At 37.7% G+C, this 24,821-nt stretch overlaps 1 protein-coding gene across 1 annotated transcript in view; it reads left to right on the plus strand.

The window, feature by feature from the left end:
* HERC6 (HECT and RLD domain containing E3 ubiquitin protein ligase family member 6) overlaps positions 1-24,270 on the plus strand; it is a gene marked incomplete at its 5' end in the record, with an annotated part of 46,923 nt that extends 22,653 nt beyond the window's left edge. The window contains 13 exons of the mRNA XM_080932148.1: positions 2,886-2,979; positions 3,708-3,897; positions 4,671-4,825; positions 10,928-11,026; positions 11,854-11,961; positions 15,900-16,034; positions 18,189-18,332; positions 20,262-20,428; positions 21,475-21,538; positions 21,857-21,927; positions 23,273-23,456; positions 23,556-23,658; positions 23,898-24,270. Coding sequence (XP_080788274.1) covers positions 2,886-2,979; positions 3,708-3,897; positions 4,671-4,825; positions 10,928-11,026; positions 11,854-11,961; positions 15,900-16,034; positions 18,189-18,332; positions 20,262-20,428; positions 21,475-21,538; positions 21,857-21,927; positions 23,273-23,456; positions 23,556-23,658; positions 23,898-24,106 — 1,723 coding nt within the window. The 3' untranslated portion in view covers positions 24,107-24,270. The remainder of the gene's footprint in view (positions 1-2,885; positions 2,980-3,707; positions 3,898-4,670; positions 4,826-10,927; positions 11,027-11,853; positions 11,962-15,899; positions 16,035-18,188; positions 18,333-20,261; positions 20,429-21,474; positions 21,539-21,856; positions 21,928-23,272; positions 23,457-23,555; positions 23,659-23,897) is intronic.
* Between the last annotated feature and the right edge of the window lie 551 nt (positions 24,271-24,821).

The following is a 24,821-nucleotide window of genomic DNA, read 5'->3' on the forward strand; positions in this document are numbered from 1 at the left end:
AGCACTACTGTTAATGGTGCAACCGGCTGTTCTCTTGAATGGATTTGAGACCCACTCCATGGAGGCAAAACCATAGCTAGTATTGAAAGCTGGTCAAAAACATATGCTGGGGGGTAAAATAAACCCCATGGTGGAACTAAAACTGTTATTTAACTGAAGTGGAATATCATCAAACTGCTTTTATGAATATTTATAATTAAATTTAAAAACAAATTATATTGTTAGCATTAATAAAAGTTTTTTTCCAAAGTGATTGTTGGTAAATGCAGAAATTCATGGCTGCCCAAAGTCCTGAGAATAAGTGATGGATGAGTGCTTAGTTTTTTTTTTTTAAGATTTATTTATTTATTATATATAAGTACACTGTAGCTGTCTTCAGACACACCAGTAGAGGGAATGAGATGGCATTACAGATGGTTGTGAGCCACCACATGGTGGCTGGAATTTGAACTCAGGACCTCTTGAAGAGCAGCTAGTGCTTTAAACCTCTGAGCCATCTCTCCAGCCTGAATGTTCAGTTTTAAAGAAGACATTCATTCCATTCTCTGTAAGCCCCTGGAACATCCACATAATATGGGAGCAAAAAAAAATGTTCATGGGTGAAAAGATCTGGAAAATACTAAGTTCTGGACAAGACATAGCCATGACCAGAAAGTCCACAAGGCTGTGACTGCCTAAACAGGGTATAGATGAAAATGAACCCATCAGCATTCAGGCATGGGAGGAGGTGAGGTTCTGCAAGTTCTCTCCCTTGTTTGTGAACTATTTGCTGTTGATTAATTCAGGGAGAGTGGGCATCAGTATGTTCAGCTGCACACCCATGGGTGGCCCCATCACAGTAGTTGTAATTCCATACCTATGTGGATATCCCAGGTTAGATGGGGGCCAAACCAGAACAAAATAAAACACCCAAAAGTCATGAATCTGGGAAAGGGACTGGTAGGAATGAAAGGAGAGGATGGGGAAAGAGTGACTGGAAACATCATATAGCTGTATGAAACTGTCAGAAAACAGAATTGAGTAGTAAAAAGGTAGAAATAAAGGCAAACAAGTCAGGTTTGTTGAGAGGCAGTGTGTTGGTTTCCTACAGCAGTGAAGGGACTCGGTCTCCATCAACCTTAGATTTTTAGACAGGAACAGCCCTCAACCTCACTCCTGTGACTAGGCTTGATGGCCAGGAGGTCCCCAGATAACATTCTCCACCTCCCACTTTATTTTACAGAAACACAGGCACACAGGCATACAGGTACACAGACACACAGAAACAGACCTACAGTGACACAGACACACACACAGGCACAGACACACAGACACACGGGCACATAGGCAAACAGACACACAGGCACACAGACACAGACACACAGGCACACAGACACATAGGCACACAGACACACAGGCACACAGACACACAAGTACACACAGGCACACGGACACAGACATAGGCACAGACATACAGACACACAGACACGCAGATACACACAGACAAAGAGGCACACAGACATACAGACACACAGGCACATAGACATCTAGACACATAGGCACATAGGCACACAGGCACACAAACACAGACATACACAGAGGCACAGACTCACAGACACACAGGCACACAGACACACATTCACACAGACACATAGGCACACAAACACAGACATACACACACACAGGCACAGACTCACAGACACACAGGCACACAGACACACAGGTACATAGGTACACAGGCACACAGACACACAAGTACACACAGGTACACACAGGCACACAGACACACATTCACACAGACAGACAGGCACAACAATCGGGCAGCTTTATATGTGGGTGCTAGAGAGCCCAGGTCCTCTGACTTTCACAAATACACTCTCCTCTCTTTAACCATCTCCCATCCATATTTTGAGTCCCTGCAGTTACCACGGGCCACTGTTAAAGGAAGTTTCTCTGGCCAAACCTGACACTGGCACTGTTTTCTGGGCATAAGCATAATTATTCACAAAGAAAAATTGGTTTATGTTCATTTATCAAAACAAAAGCAGTAGCGTCCTCATTATGGTCTTTGTATTCCCTCGTGTGTAGGAGACCTCAAGTTCAATCAGAAAGTGGTTGGTAATTACTAGAGAATTTGCAGTTATACCAGTGAGCTTCTCATACCTGGACACTCAGTACTGTTGTAGGTGAGGCCACAGCTGATAAGACTCTTATGGACGATTCTCCCCCAAGCATCTCTAAAAGTACTTTCTGGCAATATGACGACCAGCCAGAATTTACTCGGAACTAGAGAAGCTTAGAAAGATATATGCCATGGCTTCTGCCTGATGGTTAACTGGACATCATCTTTTCAGAGCCTGCAAAACATCTGTGCATCTATACGGGCCCCTGCCAAAGGGAGACAAGACATCTGGACATTGTTTCCTTGCCCCTGCCATCTATCCCCTATTTTCTTTTTCCAGTTTGGAAGGGAAAGACTCTCCAGGACACAATATTCCCTTCCTTCTCCAGACTCATGCTTAATGCATGTAGAGGGAATTTCTATACTGAATTTTAGGAGTTAATGCCATATCAGCTCAAAATATGTGAAATTGGAATATTGCTTATTTCCAGCTGAAATATGCATTAAATTAAACTAAGTTTGATTTTAAAAAGAAATCTTGCTAAAATTACAGCCCATGCTTGATGTTTCTGATTTGGAAATAACAAGTTGTGGTTTATTCCTTTTTAACAAGAACACATCTATACACTCTATGCTGCTCTAATCTATTATTTTGAAGAGGTGAACTTTGAATAAAGTTAATATTTTGTGTGTGCTAAGACAGAAACCAAATAACATCATATGGAGTTTCGACATGCTCTTTTCCCATCTGTTTGTCTGTCTGCAATGCTTGCTGTGTTTATAGAGATGATGAAGAGAGTGATTTCATTAACGTGGACTTAAAACTGGCCAGGGATGTCTTCAAGAATTTAACCGCAGAGAAATGGATTTCTTCCTTGGTAACATTCACTATTTATTTCACTTCCCTGAGAATCAGCACAATCACACTTCTTTATAGGAATAAATATAACAGCGGCTTAGTTTTGGTGGGAGGTGGGCAATGAGGACCTGTGCATGGGGCTAAACAGATGGCCATTATATAAGGTACTTCAGTCCAGACCTTGTGATAGGTTGTGGCATTTACTTTTTTATTAAACCATTGAATGCACAATAGATACAGTCTTTTGTTTTCGCTATGAAGAAAGTAATACTGACACATGGAGCTTCTTTCTAGAAATGCTCATGGATAGATGTGGGGTTTGGGAAGCAGGGCACCCTCCCTGGTGAATGGTCAAAGAGCTCAATGTCTGTTTTAAGATGAGTCTTGGGTGCAGCCTTCTGAGTAACAGAGTCTGCATATGTGCCACTGCAACTAGCTTATAGAATTCTTTCTGGAGAGCTTTGCATTAGTTTCAATCTGACTATTCATGGTGTATGACCATCTACATGCGATTTGACTTTATTTCCTTCATGTTCCATAGTATAACATGTATTGTTCACTCAGGAACTATCTCCAGGGGGTGTGAATGAAAAGGCTGGCCATGGTTCATCAGTAGGCTCAAGAAATACTAAGTGAACCTTGTAATTGGAAGATGGTGGAAGGAAGTCTGCAGCCACAACTTACAGTCATTCACAATACTGTGTCTTCTGTAACTTGGACTTGCTCTTTGTCCTCTTTTGGCCACAGATAACCACATGTCTTGAGGAGCATCTGCTTAGAGATCTTCCATACAACTCTCCACATGAAGAAGCTCTATTGGTTTTTCTTTTGCTCCCAGAATGTTCCATTATGCAGGATCCTAAGAACTGGAAGACCCTGGCACTTGAATTTGCAAAAGCTATTCATAAAATGAAACCAAAGTCACAATCATTCCTGAGTAAGATTTATGTCATTTTACAAATATATTCTGTAGAATCCCTTCTGAATTAGAAATCATGGCAAACATTGGAGAGATTTCATAATACTTATTTTAGTAAATAGTATGTGAACTTTTATAAAGATTAACTACTATATCCACTGCATTTCTCACCACATAAAGGAAGGTGTTAGCTATTTAAAATAACTGTGTATCCATATATGACAGCTGTTTATGTAATCTAAAAACAGGCATTTCTAATTTTTAGGTAGAAGTGCCAGTAATATTGCATGGTTTTTATCTGAATAGTTTTAGATTTTTGTAGCTGTTTGACAAAATTGTTAGTTTGGAAGTAATGAAGTCAGTACATGATCTTGACCCCAGCACCCAGATCATGAGGCAAGAAGCTTGATAAAAGTTTAGGGCCAGCATGAGCTACATATTAAGTGCTACATAAAAATACCCTATCTCAGAAACATCAAATCAAATAAAAACAGCAGAAGCAAAGCAAAAATTATGTTCAATTGGTTAATCACATTCATTAACAACTTTCTTCAAATTCAGAATCTGAGTTTCTTTAATTTTAATAATTATTTTCAGATTAAAGCTTTACCCTACATCTGTTGAATAATATGTTGTTTTTGATAATATCCAGAAAAGAGTTATTTTATGGTTATGATGGTAGATATGGGAATCATTGTCTATTTCTTGTCTTAAACATCCCCGGAGAAACTGAGGGATTTAAGGGATGAGAAGAGGAATACATTTATCACATTTGATTTTTACATCCTCAGGAAAGTGTTGGGCATCTTTGGAAGTTTCTTCACTCAACATACTTGTCCAAATGTTAAAACAAACCATTGTCTCTCAACTGAAAGATAAAGTTCTAATGTGTCAGCGGATATCTAATGTTAAAGTGCTTTTAGAGGTGATGAAAAGAGTGCATAAGGTAACGTTTCCTCTAAGGAATTCCTATTAAGGAATGTATATACCAACTTATTAAATAATAATTCCTTAGTTTTCATCCAGTTAAATTTTTTAAAAATACTTCAAATTAAAATATAATTATACAATGTCCTCATCTCTTTTTTTCTCTGAAACCCCTTCTGTCTCCCTGACTTTCTCTCAAATTAGGACTCCTCAATTATTTTTGTTTTATATATGTATGTGTATGTGTATGTGTATGTGTATATGTATATGTATAAATAAATACAAGCTATTGAGTCTAATTAGCTTTGTGTCTATGTAATATGATTTCAGAACTGGCCACTTAGTATTAAATAACCATTTGGGAGATCATTTTTGGAGATAGCTAATTTTCCCTCTCAGCAGCCATTGGGTTGACTGAGGTCCTTTTTGTAGGGGTGGGGCACTGGTACTGTGACTCTTCTGTCTTCCACAGTAGCATGTATATAGGGTATATAGGTATTGTCACTGCTCCATCCTCATTTTGACAACCTCATTATTAAGGTATCATGGGGGTAGCTTCTCTTTCTTTCTTTCACACACCAGACTTCCTGGTCCACTTTATAATCTTTTCACCCCCTTCTTTACAGTGTTCTCTTGGATATAGAAGTCACACTATAGTCATTGGATCTGGGCAACACAAGATCAGCTTGGAAGTATTAAAAATTAATATAAAATTACAATCCTGGTTTTCTGTTTCTTCTATAGTGGTATGTAGTTAGTGACTTAGAAAAAGAAAGAGTTATTATGCTATTCTGAAGGTAAATTTAAAACCAGTCTCAAAAGGCCATCATTCAGGTGTCAGAGGGTCTGCTTTTATTGCAGCTCTGTAGTTATAACTGAGAAGAGCTGGCTTTTGTGAATGATGTTGTTTTTTCATCCTAGATGGTTTCTTGTAAATTTCTTTTCATATTGGCTGTGTTTAATTTTCCTGGAGAAAAGTAAAGATAACATGGAGGTTCACAAAGACGTTAATAAGAATTTTTCCAGTGCTAATGTAAAAAAATACTTTTATGGTTGGGAGTCACCACAACATGAAGAACTGCATTAAAGGGTCACAGCACTAGGGCAGTTGAGAATCACTGGCTTATATCAAGGAGTAGAATAGCTGGGTCATACGGTGGGTTTTGGCTTTTGGAGGTTTCTCCACATGGATTTGCAGAGTGTTTGCACCAATGTGCAGTTCCACTAACAGTGAATGAGTGTTCCCCTCTCTGCATGTCTCTCTGATGTCTTTTGTCACCTGTTCTAATGATCTTAGCTGTGTGACTAGGGTAAGAACTGGACATCAGAATTGTTTTGATTGCATTTCTCTAATTTCTAAAGATGATGAACATTTTTCAGATGTTTCTCTGCCATGTTTATTTATTCTTCTGAGAACTCTCTTTTCGTAGCTCATTTTCTAAAATCACTTTATGCATTCATGCTCCTTCTTCAGGTCCCCTCACAGATCCTCATCTCATTCCTCATCTTCTTTACCTCAGAGAGGGTGCTTTCCTCCCTCCCAGGCATCCTTTTTCCTTGGGGCCTCAAGTATCTCTAGGGTAAGGTGCAGCTTCTCCCACTGAGGCCAGACTAGGCAGTCCTCTGCTCTACATGTGCCAGGAACCTTGTACCAGCCTGTGTATTCTGCCTGGTTGGTGGCTCAGTCTTTGGAAGCTCCCAGGGATCTGGGTTAGTTGAGACTGCTAGTCTTTCTATGGAGTTGACCTCCCCTTCATCTTCTTCAGTCCTTCCCCTTATTCAACCATAGTGGTCCCAGATTTCAGTGGAATGGTTGGGTATAAGTATCTGCTTCTGTCTTAGTCACTGTTGGTAGGGCCTCTCAGAGGACAGACGTATTAGGTTCCTGTGCGTAAGCACATCAAGCATCAGAAATGGTGTCAGGTCTCAGTGTTCCATGAGATGGTTCTTAAGTTGGGTCGATCACTGGACCGCTTCTCCTTCAGACTTTTCTCATTTTTGTTCCTGCAGTTCTTTTAGACAGGAAAAAAATTCTGGGTCAGAATTTTTAATTATGGGCTGGTAACCTCATCAATGGTGTTACTACAACCCATTGTTAAATTAAATTATTTGTTTTAACATTTTTTTGAAGATCCTTATGTATTTTAGACATTGATCCTTTGTGTTGGTAGCATTTTTTTTTTTTTTTTTTTTTTGCCACTCCATGGGATTTCCTCTTCACTCTACTGATTTCCTTAAATGCAAAAGTATATTTTAATTTTTTTTTTTTTAGTTTTTCTGAGGTCCTAGACAAAAGAAGTTCTATTCAGAAGGTCTTTTCCTATAATCATATTCTGTAGGATAAAGCCAATCTTTCTTCTATCAGTTTCAGGTTTGAAATTGAGTTCTTTGATCTACTCAGAGTTAACATTTGTGAAGCGTAGATACAGGTCTACTTTGATTCTTCTATGTGCAGAGATTCAGTTTTCCCAGCAGCATTTGTTGAAGATGCTGTTTTTCCCCCAGTATATGTTTTTGGTATCTTTGTCAAATATCACATGGCTGTAATTATGTGCATTCATGTTCTGGTCTTTTATTATGTTTCATTGGTCTACATGTTTTGCATGTTTGGTATTGTGCCTACACCAGACCAGACTTTTCCTATTTCTTTCTACCCCCCCATGTCTCTGTAACATATTTTGAGATCTGGAATGATAATCCCTCCAGCATTTTGTTCAGAATTGTTTTGGCTCTATGGAGTTTTTTCTGGATCCATATGCCTTTTAGGACTCCCCCTCCTCATTTTTGTGGAGAATATTATAGAGATTTTGATTGGGATTGCACTAATAACAGTACTAATGTTGTATTGATTGCAGCATTAATTAATTACAGTGTTAATTTTCCCTCTCAACAAGCATAGGCCATCTTTCCATTTCCTACTTTCTTTATCTCTTTCTTCAGAGATTTAAAGTTTTCATTGTAGAGGTCCTTTACTTTCTTGGTTAGACTTATTCCTAGATGAGTTATTTTTGTTAATGGCAGTGTGTGTGTGATCTTGTGCTCAGTATATTTGTTATTGGTGTACAGCAAGTGTAAGTGTTAAATCTCCGAGGGGAAAGTCATCCTGGCAGCTGGGAGGTGAGGAATACCTCACAACAAATCTCACAGAAGAGATTTCCTGAGAGGGAAAATTCCAGAAGAATGGCTGCCTCTGCTCAGGGTGAGAAGAAACAGAGTCTAGTATAGGGTTTCCTGGGGGGTGAGTCTTTCTGTGGTGCCCTGGGATTATTGAAAGCATTATGTGGCCTGGTCTTGGGGCAAGCTCAGGGATTGGTGAGATTTTTTTTTTTCCTGTAGAGTAAGAGCAGGCTACTCTTCTACCTTAAGGAGCCTGACACTGCAATTGGAGATCTTCTCTGTCTCTGTCTCTGTCTCTCTCTGTCTCTGTCTCTCTCTCTCCCTCTCTCTCTGTCTCTCTCTGTCTCTGTCTCTCTCTCTGTCTCTCTCTGTCTCTGTCTCTGTTTCTCTCTCTCTCTCTCTCTCTCTCTCTCTCTCTCTCTCTCTCTCTCTCTCTCATGTCTCTCTCCCACCATCTAATTCTGCCTCAGGTTATTGTCCATGATCTGTTGATTATTCTGAGCTTTTGTTTTGGTCTCTTCAGCTAAATTGATAAATAAAAATCTAGTTCATTAATGTGGCGCTGCATGTAAGATGTGTTGCATGCATGTGTCCTGAGATACAAACACTGCATATCTAATAGTGCTTCTTGCTTTCTTTTTCCTGATACATAGAGGGAATGATAGAAAGACACTGCTTCTTTTTTATTGTCATTGTTTCTTTTGTTTGTTTATTCAAGACATAATTTCTCTGTGTAACAGCCCTGACAGTCCTGGAATTCTGTAGACTAGGGTGGCCTTGAACTCAGAGATCTGTTTTCCTCTGCTTCCCAAGTGCTGGGATAAAAAGTGTGCACCATCAACAGTCTGTGAAATATGCTGCTTATTAAATCTAAACATTCCCCTATAGATTAATTTTACTGCTTAATAAAATATTTCTCTCCTTGGTGATTTTTAGTATTGTTTGTAGATAATCAGATGCTTCAAATATATTTAACTTTGTGGATGAACAATTAAAATGTTTAATTACTTATTCATTTATTGAATACTTTTAAAAATATTTATTTACTTATTTTATGTGTATAAATACACTGTAGCTGTCTTCAGACACACCAGAAGAGGGCATCAAATCCCATTACAGATGGTTGTGAGCCACCATGTGGTTGCTGGGAATTAAACTTGGGATCTCTGGAAGATCAGTCAGTGTTCTTAACCACTGAGCCTTCTCTCCAGCCCCCATACTTATTCTTCACTTGGAAGAAAAACTATAGCACATGATAGTTAAAATTTTGTAAAAATGCACAAGGAAATAAGATATAAGAAATAAAATGAAATCAGATGCTCAGTAGTCAGACGCACCTGTTTACCTACCCTCTACCAATATCAAACTGTCCTACTCAGGTATAGTGGTACATCCTATAATTTCTGCATTTGGTAGTAGAGGAAGAAGAACTAGCAGTTTAATCTTGTCCATACTTATCTATATATAGGCAGAGATATCTTCTGTTTGTGTGTGTGTGTGTGTGTGTGTGTGTGTGTGTGTGTGTGTGTGTGTATGAGTCTGTGTGCATGTATTTGTGTCTTTTTCTCTCTGTGTTTGTTTATGTGTATCTACATGTATGTTTATACACACACAGATTTCAGTTTTGTGGTCAGTCTATACTACATGAGACTCTGCCACAAACCAACAAAGCAAAATCAAGAAACTATGCTATCTATGGAGGCCAGAAGAAGGTGCTGGATCCCCTAGAACTGGAGCTGTGAGTCATTATGTAGTGCTGGGGATTGAGTCTTCCAGAAGAGCAGCAAGTGCTCTTAACTGCTGAGCCATCTTTCCAGCCTCCTGCAGATAAACTTTTAACATTAACATAGCACATACTCATTGGCTTGCCCTGAGTGATACCAAATATCCAGGTTGAATAGCTTTGGGAAACTATGTGGACCCAAGCTCAAAGTATTACTATCTGCATTTAGGTTGATGTTTGCTTGTTACTGTCTGTATAGTTAACCATATGTAACATAGAATTATTATTTTAAAAAATGTTTTTTTTGGTAAGCCTCCAGCAATTCATTCTCAAGGTCATAGGTGTCTTGGTTTAAGGGCCTAGTGGGAATTTGGCTTGAGGTCAAAGCAGGCAGCCTCCAAGGCTATGTCTCAGGAGTTCTTACATCTATCTGCTCTTGGAAGATGTAGTTTTAAGCAGTTCTTCTGCCACCTTCTTTGTGGCCTGTCCTTGACTTTAAAGGACTCCTTACTCGACTGTTCCTACTATGACCTACACTACCTCTCTTCTTACTCTGACATGGAATATCTCGCCCAGGATACTTTTTAAAATTTTTAATTAAGTTTATTGAGAAGCTCTTTGTGAAATGCCTATGAGTGCCTCCCATGGATCTTATTTTGGAGTATACACAGTGTTTTCTCAAGTATCAAAAATATCTAAGTGTGAAATTGAAAGAGCAAGACAACATGCATACAGATTGACATAGAAATAGCATTTGTAAATTTAAGTAAAGGGAACAAAACCAACTCTCCTGCAAATGCACAGAGAGACTGGCACTAGAAAAGATACCATGGAGAAGTCAGATTTTTTTTTTTTTTTGACTGATAGATACCATGAGGATTGAAGTTTTGTTGTTGTTGTATTTGTTCGTTTCTTTGTTTGTTTGAAATTTGTTTGTCTGTCCCTTTGTTTTGTTTTGAGACAGAGTTTTTTTGTGTAGCCTTGGCTTTCCTTGAACTCACTCTGTAGCCCAGGCTAGCCTCTGAGAGACCCACCTGTCTCTGCCTACTGAGTGCTTGGATTAAAGGAATGCACAACCACCCCCTGGCAGATAGAAAATTCTTGGTGGCAGAAATAGATTTTTCAACAAAATATGCTGTGAGGGTTATCCCATCCAATTCAACTAGCACAAAACACACTTACTCAACCACTGACACATGTATATATGCATATGAATCTAGGTATTACATGTCACATAATTTATTAATAGAAAGTGAAACTCTAGATCATGTTCTCTTTAAGGCCAACCGTCAACTTCCAGAAAACGCTTTTATCATAAATGAGCTTTCTGACATCTTTAACTTCAAGGAACAAAGAATGCTCAACCCGCATAACAATCTAGTAAGTATAACATATCGCTTTGTAAGAATGTTCATGACTTAAAGCAGACCATGTTAGCAACGGTGTCATCCCCACATCAGAAAAATGTCCCTATTACAATACTAAACCTGCTAAATTGCATGCCATTGAAAACTTAGACATTTTGTTCATAATATACATGTATTTTCTTATAAAATTATCTTGAATGGCAAGTTATGTACCTAACTTGGTAGAGTACTTGCTTAGAATGGAGGCCTGAGTTCTAGATTTTTAGTAGTGCATAAGCCAGGTATGGCAGTAAGTGCCTGTAACATACTTTGGTGGAGGATAGAGGATCACAGGTGCAAGGTCAGGGATAGACAGAAGGTTCTATGGATAAAAGAACTGGATGCTCTTCCAGAGAACCTGATTCCATTCCTAGAACCCACATGGTAGTTCAGAGCTGTCTGCAACTCTAGTTTAAGGAGATCGGATCTCATCTTATGGTATCTTTGGACATTGCAGACATTGCAAGCATGTTGTACACAGACACACATGCAACAATAAAAACTCATACACTTAATATTATAAAATAATTTAAAAACTTAAAAATAATTTTAAAAAGAGGTGCAAAGACATTTTTCTGGGACATAGTGAGTTTGAGGTCAAGCTAGGATATATGACATTTTGTCTCAAAAAACAGAGAAGGAAAGACAGACAGAAGGAAAGGAGGAGTGCTTCATTGTAATTAGATTTTAAAAAATAGATTAAAAAGATCTTAGCAGTAAATATAATAAAGCTAGGAAAGGAATGAATGTTATTTTTTTATTGTCAACACTGTAGTTTGAGTCCTTTTTTTTTCTTTTTAGTTATTTGCAGAATCCGTTGATATTTTTGTTTTCAGAGATTTTCCATTTATCTTGGATTTGCCATCCAAAATTAAATTAATGCAATGTGACTCATTTGCAAAACTGCAGGTATGTATATTTTCTGTTACTACACTAAAATAACTAATGCTATGTACTTTATTTTTTATCATTTTTTATTGGATATGCTCTGTATTTACATTTCAAATGGTACACCTTCCCCCTTGCTCACATACCCCTCCACTTGTCTCCATAAAGGTGCTCTCTCACCCAAACACCCTCTCCACCTCAGTGCCTAGGCTTTCCCCTGCACTGGGAAAACATGCCTTCACTGGACCAAAGGCCTCTTCTCCCATTGATGCCAGACAAAGCTGTCCTCTGCTACATATGTAACTGGAGCCATGGGTCTCTCCATGTGTGCTCAATGGTTGGTGTTTTAGTTCGTGTGAGTTGTTGAGGGTTTGGTTGGTTGATAATGTTGTTCTTCCCATGAGGTTGCAAACCGTTTCAGCTCCTTCAGTCCTTTCTCTAGCTCCTTCATGTTCAGTCCTATGGCTAGCTGCAAGCATCCTCATCTATATCAGTATGGATCTTGCAGAGCCTCTGAGGAGGCATCCATATCAAGTTTCTGCCGGTAAGTACTACTTGGCATCAGCAATAGTTAATGGGTTTCGTGGCAGCATATGGGATGGATACCCAGGCAAGGAAGTCTCTGGATGATCTTTTCTCCAATCCCTGCTCCTCTATTTGTCTCTTTATTTCCTCCCATGAGTTCTTTGTTCTCCCTTCTTGGAAGAACTGAGGCATCCACCTTCTAGCATTCCTTCTTTTTGAGCTTCATATTTTCTGTGAATTGTTTCTTGGGTATTCTGAGCTTTGGGGCTAGTATCTGCTTATCAGTGAGAATATGCTATGAATGTTCTTTTGTGACTGGGTTACCTCACTCAGGATGATAGCTTCTAGTTCCATTCATTTGCCTAAAAATCATGAAGTCATTGCTTTTGATAGCTGAATAGTACTCCTTTAAGTTTACCACAACTTCTGTATGCATTCCTCTGTTGAAGGACATCTGGGTTCTTTTCAGCTTCTGGCTATTATAAATAAGGCTGTAATGAGCATAGTGGAACATGTGTCCTTGTTAGATGTTGAGGATTCTTTTAGGTATATTCCCAGGAGTAGTATAATTAGGTCCTCAGTAGTATTATGTCCAATTTTCTGAGGAACTGCCAGACTGATTTCCCGAGTGGTTGTACCAGCTTACACCTCTCCAACAGTGGAGGAGTATTACTTTTTCTCCACATCCTTTCTAGCATCTGCTGTCACTTGAGTTTTTGATCTTAACCATTCTGACTGGTGTGAGGTGGAATCTCAGGGTTGTTTGATTTGAATTTCCCTGATGACTAGGGATGTTGAACATTTCTTTAGGTGCTTCTCAACCATTCAATATTCCTCAGTTGAGAATTCTTTGTTTAGCTCTGTACTTCATTTTTAATAGGATTATTTGATTCTCTAGAGTCTAACTTCTTGATTTATTTGTATATATTGGATACTAGCCACCTATCAGATGTAGGGTGGTAAAAATCTTTACCCAATCTGTTAGCTGCTATATGATATTCTTGATAGTGTCCTTATCCTTACAGAAACTTTGCAATTTTATGAGGTTCCATTTGTTGATTCTTGATCTTAAGAGCATAAACAATTGTTTTTTTTGTTCAGTAAAATTTCCCTTGTGCCTATGTGTTCTAAGCCCTTCCCCACTTTCTGTTCTGTTAGTTTCAGTGTGCTGGCTTTATGTGGAGGTCTTTAATCCACTTGGACTTGAGTTTTGTACAAAAAGATAAGAAAGGATCAATTTGCACTCTTCTGTATGCTGACTGCCAGTTGAACCAGCACCATTTGTTGAAGATGCTGTCCTTTTTCCATTGAAGGCTTTTAGCTCCTTTTTCAAATATCAAGTGACCATACATGTGTGAGTTCATTTCTGTGTCATTGATTTTATTCCATTGATCTACCTGTCTGTCTCTGTATCAATACCATACAGTTTTTTATCACAACTGATCTGTAATACAGCTTGAGGTCAGAAATGGTGATTCCCCTGGAAGCTTTTTTTCATTGTTGAGAATAGTTTTTGCTATCCTGGGTTTTTTATTATTTCAAAAGAATTTTCAAATTGCTCTTTCTAACTCTATGAAGAATTGAGTTGGAATTTTGATGGGGCTTGCACTGATTCTGTAGATTGCCTTAGGCCAGATGACCATTTTTACTATGTTGATTCTTCCAATCCATGAGCATGAGAGATCTTTCCACCTTCTCTCTCTATTTCTATTATTCTTAGGTTTGGTCTTCTCATTGTGTCTTGTATTTCCTGGATGTTTTTCATAGGAGCCTTTTGCCTTTTGACTTTTGCATTTTCTTTGACTATTGTGTTAATGTTTTTTTATGGTATCTTCTGCACCAGAGATTGTCTCTTTTATCTCTTGTTTTATTTTGGTGATGCTTGCATCTGTGACTCCTGGTTTCTTTCTTAGGTTTTTAGCTCCAGGGTTGTGTCTTTTTGTGATTTTATTGATTATATATTAATCTTTATATCCTGGATGGTTTTGTTCAAATCCTTCCCATTTGGTTGTGTTTTCCTGTACTCTTTAAGGGTCTTTTTTGTGTGTTTTTTTTAAGGGCTTCTGCTTGTTTTCTTGTGTTCTCCTGTATTTCTTTAAATTTATTTCTTCATTTATGTCTTTATTAAAGTTCTTCTTCATCATCATGAAGTATGATTTTAAGTCCAAATTCTTTTTTATGGTGTGTTGGTGTATCCACTAGTTGCTGTGGTGGGAGAACTACGTTCTTATATTTTCAGGTTGTCTTGGTTTCTATTCCTTAGTTTCTTGTGCTTGCCTGTTGCCATCTGGTTATCTCAGGAATTAGTTGGTCTTGCTGCCTCTGACTGGAACTTGTCCCTCCTCTGGGCTTGTGAGCCTGTGGGCTTAGGGTTGTGAGTCCTTCTGCGTGATCCCCTTTCTGTGGACTGGGTTTGGGTCCTAATGCAGTGGGATGGCACTAGCACTGGGTGCAGATGGAGACCAGAACGGTCCAGTCCCAGGTAGCTCTGTGATTACTGTGCCCTGTGAGTTCCTGGCCAGTGTCTCTTTCAACAGTCAGTGGAGAGAAAATAAGTTTTTACCTGTGTGGGCTTAGGAGTGAGAGTGCTCCTGGGAGCTCAGCTCTCTGTGGGCAGGTTTTGTGTCCCATTGGCAGTGGGAGGGCCCTAGCTGTGGGTTCAGATGGGGACCAGTGGTCATAGACATTTCTAACTACTTAACTGTTCATGGCAGGTTCCTTGTATTTGCACATGAACACTAGGTGCCACAACTTGTTTGATCCTGTAATTGTATTATCTCAAAATTTAATAACACCTTTCTTACTTTATAAGTATATAGAGTAGTGGCAGTAAGAAACAAAAGATACTTTTATTAGAACTATTCAATATAAATCAAGCCTGATGTTATGTTTCTGTGTTTCCAGCGCTCCCAAGCTTGATTGGGGGTGGGGTGGGGGGTGGATGCGTGGTGTCTGCCCCTTTTGCAAGAGGGAAAACAAAACAAAACAAAAACAAACAATAAAGAAGTACTTTAAAATGTTTGGGATTATTTTTGGTAAAAAGTGGGGAACCATGTAGCCCAGACCAGCCTTGAATATGAATGAGCCTTGTATATATAGCCAAGAAGGCCTTGAATTTTTTTTTCCAAAATTATTTTTACATTTATGTCCTATACATGTGTGTGCTGCCATCTCTATATGGAGTTCAGAGGACAACTTGCTTGTGTCAGTTCTCTCCCTCCAGCATGTAGGTTCCAGAGAGGCCACTGAGGTTAGGAGTCTATACAGCAAGTTCCTTTGCCTGCTAAGCCATCTTACCAGCCCCAGACTCTGAATTTTTTATCATTAAGGCTCCACTCCAGGGATTGTAGGCCTGCTCCACCATTCACACTTTTATCCCTCATAGTATTAAAGGTCCAAGAGAACCAACTAAAAAATTCTCTCTTTTTTTAAAGTCTGAAGCAATGGCATCTCCAGAAAAGATGATATTCCCGTTCTTTATGCTGAGAGTCAGACGCAGTCACCTGGTAGAAGACACCTTGCGTCAATTAAGACAAGCTGAAGACTTTGACCTTAGGAAGTCACTAGTGGTAACAAACAAAAACAAAAACAAAATAAAAAACATCACTGGGTTCTTTCTTCCTTTTGTTCTCTCTCTCTCTCTCTCTCTCTCTCTCTCTCTCTCTCTCTCTCTCTCTCTCTCTCTTTCTTCTTTTTGTGGGAAGGGACCTTTGTAATTAAGGAGCTGGTTTCAAGAAATTCTCCCTTTCCCTTGAGACAATAGAATGTTTAATTACATATTTAGTTGCAGGTTGACTCACTTGTTGATGATTATAATGAATTATTCCAATGCTTAGTGTCATAAAAACATTGATTTATTTTAAAATCTTCTAGTCCATCTGAATGGCTGAATGTCTTTTCTTTAATGAATATGTGTATGTATGAGGTTAGGAATAAAACAAGAGTTAGTTTTCATACATGCTAAGCAAGTGCTTTACCATAAGCTACATTCAACCATACAAATTTTTGTTTGGGTTTGTTAGGTGGGGACTGGCTATGCTGTGCTATTACTGGGAGAAGACATTGGCTTATGCTTTAATGTCGTTCTTCCTCTTGGGACCAGCAAGCATGTTCTTCTCAGTGCGGTGCTAGAAATGCAAGCTAGTAACTATTAAATATTGTTTGAGGCAAATAAGACTCATGAATGAACCCAAGATAAAGACTCAGAAAATATATTAACCTACTAATGGGGGTCATTGCAAAATCATAGTCAAAAGAATTCAATCAAGAAATAGTGAAGAACTGGGACTGTCCATGCACCCAACAGATATCGACTGTAACAGGCATGTTTCCCCCACATAGTAGGTCTAGGCTCTACAATACAGGTTCCTATTCCAGCTCCTCTTCACTTAATCCTTTGTGGATGCCTTGTAGACTGTTTACTATGTAGCACCTCTGGCCATACATACATACATAGTGCACTCAGAGCAGAATACTGACAAATGCTCCAGTAAGAAATGGAGCCTGGCGTTCCAAAGGGAGTGGATTTTCCTGATACTTGCTGAGAGGGTTAAGTGGTCAGTTCCTCCCACCCACCCCCCCCTAAAAAGAAAACAAGATCCTGGAAGATAGTACTCAAACCACAAATGGCTATTTCCCAGCATGTGATTCAAATAGAAAAAACAAAGTTCATTTTAGAAACCAGACCCCCTTTGCATGCAGTTTTCTTAAATTTTGTCTCTGAGGAAGATATCAGTAGAAAATTTTTTCCTCTGTAGAAAATAACTCTCCTTTAAGGAAGATGATAACTTCAAGACTTATACAAAAATAGACTGAGCATGAGGAGACCATCTTTCCTAACCCTTGGCATCACTGTGAGTCCTGAGCAGGCCAAAAATTTGACTACACAGTAGCAGGTGAGCTCTCTCAGACAAACAAGAGCTGGGAAAATGAAGCTTGAAGATCCTCCTCTTCAAAATACAAAACTTGGGAGTGGTACAGTACTTGCCTAGCATGGCTGAGGGCCCAATCCAAGCCCTAGCACCAAAAATCAGATGTATAAATTTATGGAACCAATCAAGTCAGCCATAAAGGGAACTGGCAGAATTAGCAGGCTAAAATCAAGTCAATACATGTCCATCAAATTCAGAGACATGGAGAACTGTTAAAAAGAGAATCGTGTGTGTGTGTGTGTGTGTGTGTGTGTGTGTGTGTGTGTATGTGTGGTGTGTCTGTGTGTCTGTGTGTCTCTCTGTGTATTCTCTTTTTAGAAAGATGTATACATTCCATATATATACTTAACCCACACCCATTGGAAGGGCTGCTTACTAGAAGTACTATGAGTAGGGGCTGAAGAACACAAATAGCTGTTTATTAGAACCAAGCAAGCTTACTCAGTCTGAAAGATACTCTGGAAACAGACAAGGTGGAATAACTTGAGAATTTCATGGCTCATGGGTTTAAGGTATATAAAACTTTATATCAAGATATGGTTCCTTCTTCTACTGGTAAGTGTGTCAATCTAAAGGATCCACTCAGTCTTAACAAGCAGAGAATAAATAGGCTCCTGGCTTTCACAGCTTGGCAGCAAATTGAGGGAAGACAGGGTGTGAGAAGGAAACGAGCTGTGTGGATATTGCCACTGTAGAGTAGGCAAGGAGGCCAGAACAGGCTGAAGACTTCTCCATAAAGAGCAAAGATCTATATTTTAAGTAAGAGCCTTGAAATAAGTTTTCTTTCTTTAGGTTGAATTTATTAATGAAATTCGTCCTGAGGGTTGGGGAGTGAGTTCCGAGTTCTTCCACTGTGTATTTGAAGAGATGACTGACGCCAAATATGGAATGTTCTTCTATCCTGAAAAAGGTTCCCACATGTGGTTTCCAGTCAGTGTAAGTCTTTCTCATAAAACACATTACATGCTGCAACATGCAAACCGTAGTGTAAAATTAGGACCATACAGCCTGCCTTCTCCATTTTGAGTAGTTCCAAATCACCCAACAACAGCTATGCTATGGCATGATCAGGCAGTTTGAAGAAAACATGTGGCATGTGTCCTTAATTTTGAGAGTTACAATTCGGAATGTTTCAAATGAGTAGAGAAACTGTTGGTAGACTAGTAGAGATAGCTGTTAAGCTGAAAAGTTGGTTGATTCCTTTGACTATGTTTTTTTTTTTCATTTTTATCTTTTTATAACTTGTTTTATTCAGTGTCTTACTATATATTCCAAGCTAGATTTGAACTCACAATTCTCCTGCCTCCACCTTCTTTTTTTTTCTTTTCTTTCATTGGATATTTTCTTTATTTACATTTCAAATGTTATCCCTTTTCCCTAGTTTCCCCTCCCGAACCCCCATCTCATCCCCCCTCCCCCTGCTTCCATGAGGATGCTGACCCTCTGCCTTCTAAATGCTTGGCTTGTAGGAGTGCACCACACTCAGCAAAGCCCTCACTTTAAAGTGTATTCATACAGTTCTGTTCGGTAAAAAACAGACCACACACACAACTTTATTTTAATTTTTTTAATATGGCTTGATAAAACAGCAAAATCAAGTTGACCCAGAGTATATATTACAAATTATGGGATAGAAAACTGGTGGAGGCCTTTGTAGATTGTGCTGGTTTTTTTTTTTTTTTTTTTTTTTTTTTTGTTTGTTTGTTTGTTTGTTTGAACTCATTTCAGAATTCCGACAGTGGAGTAAGGAAGGTCAGGCCAGCTGGGGAAATACATATCCAGTGAGTCACCGAACCTCTGAATCTGCTAACGGCCAGAAAGGCACTGAAGCAGGAATCCTGGAATGTCACACTAGAGAATTGCCCTCCCTGGGCTGCGATAGTAGCCTGGAAAATTTTTGTCTTTTCATTTTGATTTCTCTAACCAGGACAACAAGATGCAGAGAAAAGGGAGGGCAGCTGCACTGGTCTGTTTTTGGTTGATGTCCTTTTAGTGAAGCACCAGAGTACTTTGTTAAGGAGCTCAGAGGTTGAAGCCCAAGGGAATGATGCTGACATAAATCAGCGTGTAAAGGTCTCCTGGCACAAGGCATTGTGACAGGATCAGCTGCAGGCAGAGTCTACCTTGTAAGACAAGATGCCAGAGTGAGAACTCGGTCCCATGGGTGCCACTCCAGTGGTAAGCCTCATGTGGGGCCACACTGCCAAATGGAGACACCATTCCCGGAACATTCATCTGGCATTCATTCTGTTAAATTGAAATCTTGCAGAACAACTGTCCTACCTCGTTGTCACCTGACTCCATGAACTGATAGGGCAGGACCTTAAAATTCCAAAGGAAAACTTTGTAATGCCTCCCGAGCGTGCTTCAGAAATACTATCAGTGTTTCCGAATACATTTCAGAAAGACTATCAGTAACCAAAAATTCATTCACTTAATGTTTTCTGTATTGTTCATTTATATTAAAAATTACGCAAGAAGCTGGGCATGGTAGCATATGGCTATAATCCCACGCTTAGGAGGTAGAGGTAAGAGGAGTTTCAGGTCACCCTCAGCTCTACAGTCACTTTTGAGAACTATCAAAAGAAAGCCTCAGTATGTCTAAGGCAAGCAAGCAAACAAACATAAAAAAATAGAAAGAACATTATGGAAGAAATTTAAATTGTATTATAACATAAAACAGTCTCTTTTTTTATTCTCTTGAAACCCAGGTGTTTTTTGTTTGTTTGTTTGTTTTTGTTTTTTGTCTAACTTGTAATGTTAATTAGGAAAAGGAGCTAAAATTTATTTTTTTATCTACTTGTGCCTTTGTATAACTGACTATTTATAATAGCTTAGGATCCTTTTTTCAAATTTATTTTCCAGCCCACTGTTGAAAAGAGAAGATATTTTCTATTTGGGATCTTATGTGGACTCTCTCTACACAATGTAAAGGTTATCAATCTTCCTTTCCCACTGGCTTTATATAAAAAACTTTTGAACCAAAAACCATGTTTGGAAGATTTAAAAGAACTTAGTCTTCTTTGGGGGGGGTAAGTAAATATATTTGCTTTATAAGAGCAGCATTACGCCTCATCTTTTTAAGTGTAGATAATATCACACACAAAGAGACACAGGTAAGGTCTTCAGTTTTAACATGTGTGCCCTGTAGTTGGGCTTCAGTTAAGCATATTTGCAGGAAGTTGAGTAATCCTTCAGAAATGAAGACAAGGCAGATGTTCCTCTGATCTAAGAACTAATAACATGAAGACTTGAACCTGGGCTCTTTATCAAGGTAGTAAGTACTTAGGGGAGTCCTCAGGATGCACATGGATCATTCTTCTTGTCATATATATATGTTATAATATGCTATAAGTGCATATACATATGTAGGTATGGCTTAAATATATATGCAATGTATAAGTACATATATATGTATCTAATATGCAGTGCTATACTTAAAAATATATGTAAATGTAATGTAGTTTATAAGTAAATTAGTGCTATAAGTACATATATGTATAGATAGATATGATTTATACAGTGTTATAAGTTCATATGTATAGATTTGGTTTATAATAAATACAGGGATATATACATATACATAGATGCACTTAATCACATGGATGTGGATATAGTAATATAAGTATGTATATGTAAAGATATGGTTTATAAATACAGTGTGATAAGATGGTATAGATTGATGTGGTTTGTGAAAATATAGTACTATGACTATGTTTATACAGATATTATTTATAAATAGATGCATGTTATAAGTGCATGTATATAATGTGGTTTATTAATATAGTGTTATAGTACATTTATATGATTTATAAATTGATTTAATACCATATATACATGGTTTATAAAGATATAGTGCCATAAGTGAGTATGTATATGGTTCATCCAAAAATAAAAGCATGTTCAGGTTTACTAGGAGCTAAGTGGATATACATAAAATGTCCTTTTTCTGACACAAATTTTTCTTAAAGTGTTGATAGAAATTGAATGAAATGATTCTTCTAATTTCCCCATTGAATGATTATTACTATATAATTTATAGTGTCAAATATATCATTTTAAATCCATTTTTCAATAGGAATTTGCAGGAAGTTCTAAATTGCGAGGCTGGTGATATGGAAGAACTTCACATGTATTTTTCTGTGAGTAGCAAGAAAGCTAGATTATTTCATCAGTTATTGTTGTTGTTTGTTTGTATGTATGTATGTATGTATGTATGTATGTATGCACGTATGTATGTGTGTGTGTTTTAGTGTTGCAAGGAGTTGTTGAAGATTGCAACTATGTCAATAGAGTATTATACAATTAAGATATATTACTTCAAAAGTAATTTTATTATAGAACATTTAATATGAAATATTAATATTTTATAGGTAATTTATCTCTGTAAAATTTTAGGGAAGATGTGTGGATAATAATGACAGATCCATGTTTATCAGTTGACTATATTTTGGTTACAGATATACTGGGATCAAAAAGATGTTGATTTAATTCCAGATGGGATCTCTGTGCCTGTGAATGAAACCAATAAGTAAGTTTAGAGACCTAAAGTACCTACTTTGAATAGGCATAAGATGTTTGTATTGATGCAATTTAAAGTATATTTGAGCTTCTTGGATGTTTGTTGTTTTTTTTTCCCCCTTTGGTTTTTAGAATGCTGAACAGGTAGGGGAAGAGAAGAAATAATTCAAGAATAAATATTTCTGTCCTCTAAGGTATCTTTTTAGTTAAGGCATCTTATTTAGTTGATAATGGTTTATGGGATCTGACTGCAAAATTTTCATCACTGTCCAAAGGTTGTTATTTAAAGTATTAGTATTTTGAAGTCAGCCATGGCAGGAATATTTAGACCACAAATACTGGCAAATGATACAAATGAGGTTCTCCTTTCTGTCTTTTCTGTTTCCCCTCCCTCTGCCCCTCTCTCTGTATTTCTCTTCCTTTCTCTCATTACATCACACCCTCCCCATCCTTCCTTTTAAAAAACTGGTTGTTACACATGCAGCACACTGTTGGCTATAGGGAGGACAGAGAGAGGTGGTTTAAGTAGGCTAGTTACCAAAGGCTGTCTAAAGGGGTGGTGTGGACACGTTTCTAGTGGCTGCCCCAATTAGTCCACTTTTCGTTACTATAATAAAATATCAAATGCTGGGTAACTTTATAAGAAAAGGAATTTTTACTTATGTCACAGTTCTGGAAATTCAAGGACCATATCTGTGGGTGGTCTTCTTGCTCCTCTTTTCTTGAGTGTGAGAGGGCAGCACATAAAGACATATGCTGTGCTCGAGAGAATACTTACCATGTGGTTTCCTATGAACAAGAGGCAGCCAGATAAAGATGTCAGAAAGGAATGTGTAGAGGCAAAGAAGCAAGGCTTGGACTTATCCCCATAGTTTCCTGTGATGTGAAAGCATATAACATTACATAGTGATCATATTCCACAAATTTTGGATCTTTGACCATTCTCTAAGCTAGCTATATATGATGCAATACTTTTTTTCTGATGCTGGAAAGTGGATAGTGAGGGAAAGTGGCTAAGCTACAATATTTAGGAGGTCAGATGGGTTAAATCCATTTTTTATGTATAATGAGCTCACTGAGACATGTCCCTTTTCAAAGTTAAATATTCAGATTGGAGATACAATTGCTCCTTGGAATGAGAAAAAAAAGAGAATACCTTAAAGTCTGAGTCCTTCTCTTATATTCTCTAAGGAGCTTTCTTCTAATTAGCCAGGTTTTCATTTCCCTGTCTTGCATAGATGTGTGGGCTACACAGAAGATAAACTTTTCTTTCTCAATAGAGTGAAAAGAGAAAAATAGATAGTGTTATACTAATGGATAAGGCATGTCACTGTTTTTTTTTTTCTTCTCCCAAGGGAAGATTTTGTGTATAAGTGTGTTGATTACATTTTCAACATCTCTATAAAGACGATTTATGAAGAGTTTCATAGAGGATTTTACAAGGTGTGCAACTGGGATATGATTAGGCATTTCCAGCCTTGGGAACTAATGAAAGCACTGACTGGGAATGATAGTTGTGACTGGAAACAATTTCAAAATGTAAGTGGTAACCTAAGTGCCCTCTAACTTTTCCAAATAACTGATGCATGTCCTCCTAAAACTTCCTCTAACTCTTTTTTTTTAAATCTTGTTCTCAAGAATTCAAAGTATGAAGATGGATATGAAGAATCACATCCAACTATTCAACTGTTTTGGAAGGCTTTTCATGAATTAACTTTGGATAAAAAGAAAAAATTCCTCTGTAAGCACTATAGTAGATATCCAATCTTCATGTAATAGATCATTTTATTGACAAGGCACATATATTTGCCAAATACAAACCCCAAAAGCCATGACTTTTCTAGGCATTCCCTGCCCCTGCACAGTTTTTCTGCACAAACAGTTCACTCTATATTTATTAAATGTAATCATCAATTCTTCTGATGTTTATCTTGAAAATTTATAGATGAAAATTCTTAACAGAAGTATATTCTTTTTTAGTGTTTCTTACGGGATGTGATAGGCTACACGTAAAAGGCCTACAGTTTGAAGGAATACGATTCCGGTGTCCTGAAGGCTTCAGTGAAGAAGATAACCCAAGATCATTGACATGTCACAGTATTCTCGACCTGCCTAAGTATTCCACAATGAGAAGAATGAGGGAAGCACTTCGGGTTGCAATCAACAACAACAAGGGATTTGTCTCATAGAAGTGATGCAGAAACATTCACATCCCAGCAGTCCATGATCTCAAAAATAGGTCTTTTACTTCGGGGGGGGGTGTCCTTTTGTCTTTCCTTAATCTAATAAGAGACAAGAAGTTAAAGGATTTTACTTTAGTTGGACATTTTTTTTGAGATAAATAAGTTATAAAATAATATGTTTAGTGAAAAGTTCTGTAAAACATTTGCAGCATTCCTAGCCTTGCTTTTTTATAATGTTTGTTTTGGCTGAAATATTTTCTGGACAATGTTCATTTAATAATTTACTAAGTATTATGAATAAATATTTAATAATTTAATAATTATTATTTCTTATTTTATTTTATTATTTTTTATTTATCATTTTAATAATAATAAATAATTAAATTTAAAATGATCAATATTGAGGGCTAAAGATGGTGGTTAAGATCACTGGCTGCTCTTCTAGAGGACCAGGGCTCAATTCCCATCACCTACATGGCTGCTCACATCCTATATGTAACTTCAGTTTTAGGATATCTAACACCCTCTTCTGGCCTTCAAGACACTCCATGGATATGATACACAGACCTGCATGCTGATAAAACCCTCATATACTTAAAATAAAATAAAATAAATAATAAATAAAATAAAATGGTATTTATTTATTTAAAGTGTTATTGATTCAAAATTAAACTTTTAGTTTGAAAGTATCAAGAAACCAAGTTTGGAAAAAAATAAGCAA

Source organism: Micromys minutus, assembly GCF_963924665.1.
Source record: "Micromys minutus genome assembly, chromosome: 18".
Taxonomy (NCBI): domain Eukaryota; kingdom Metazoa; phylum Chordata; class Mammalia; order Rodentia; family Muridae; genus Micromys; species Micromys minutus.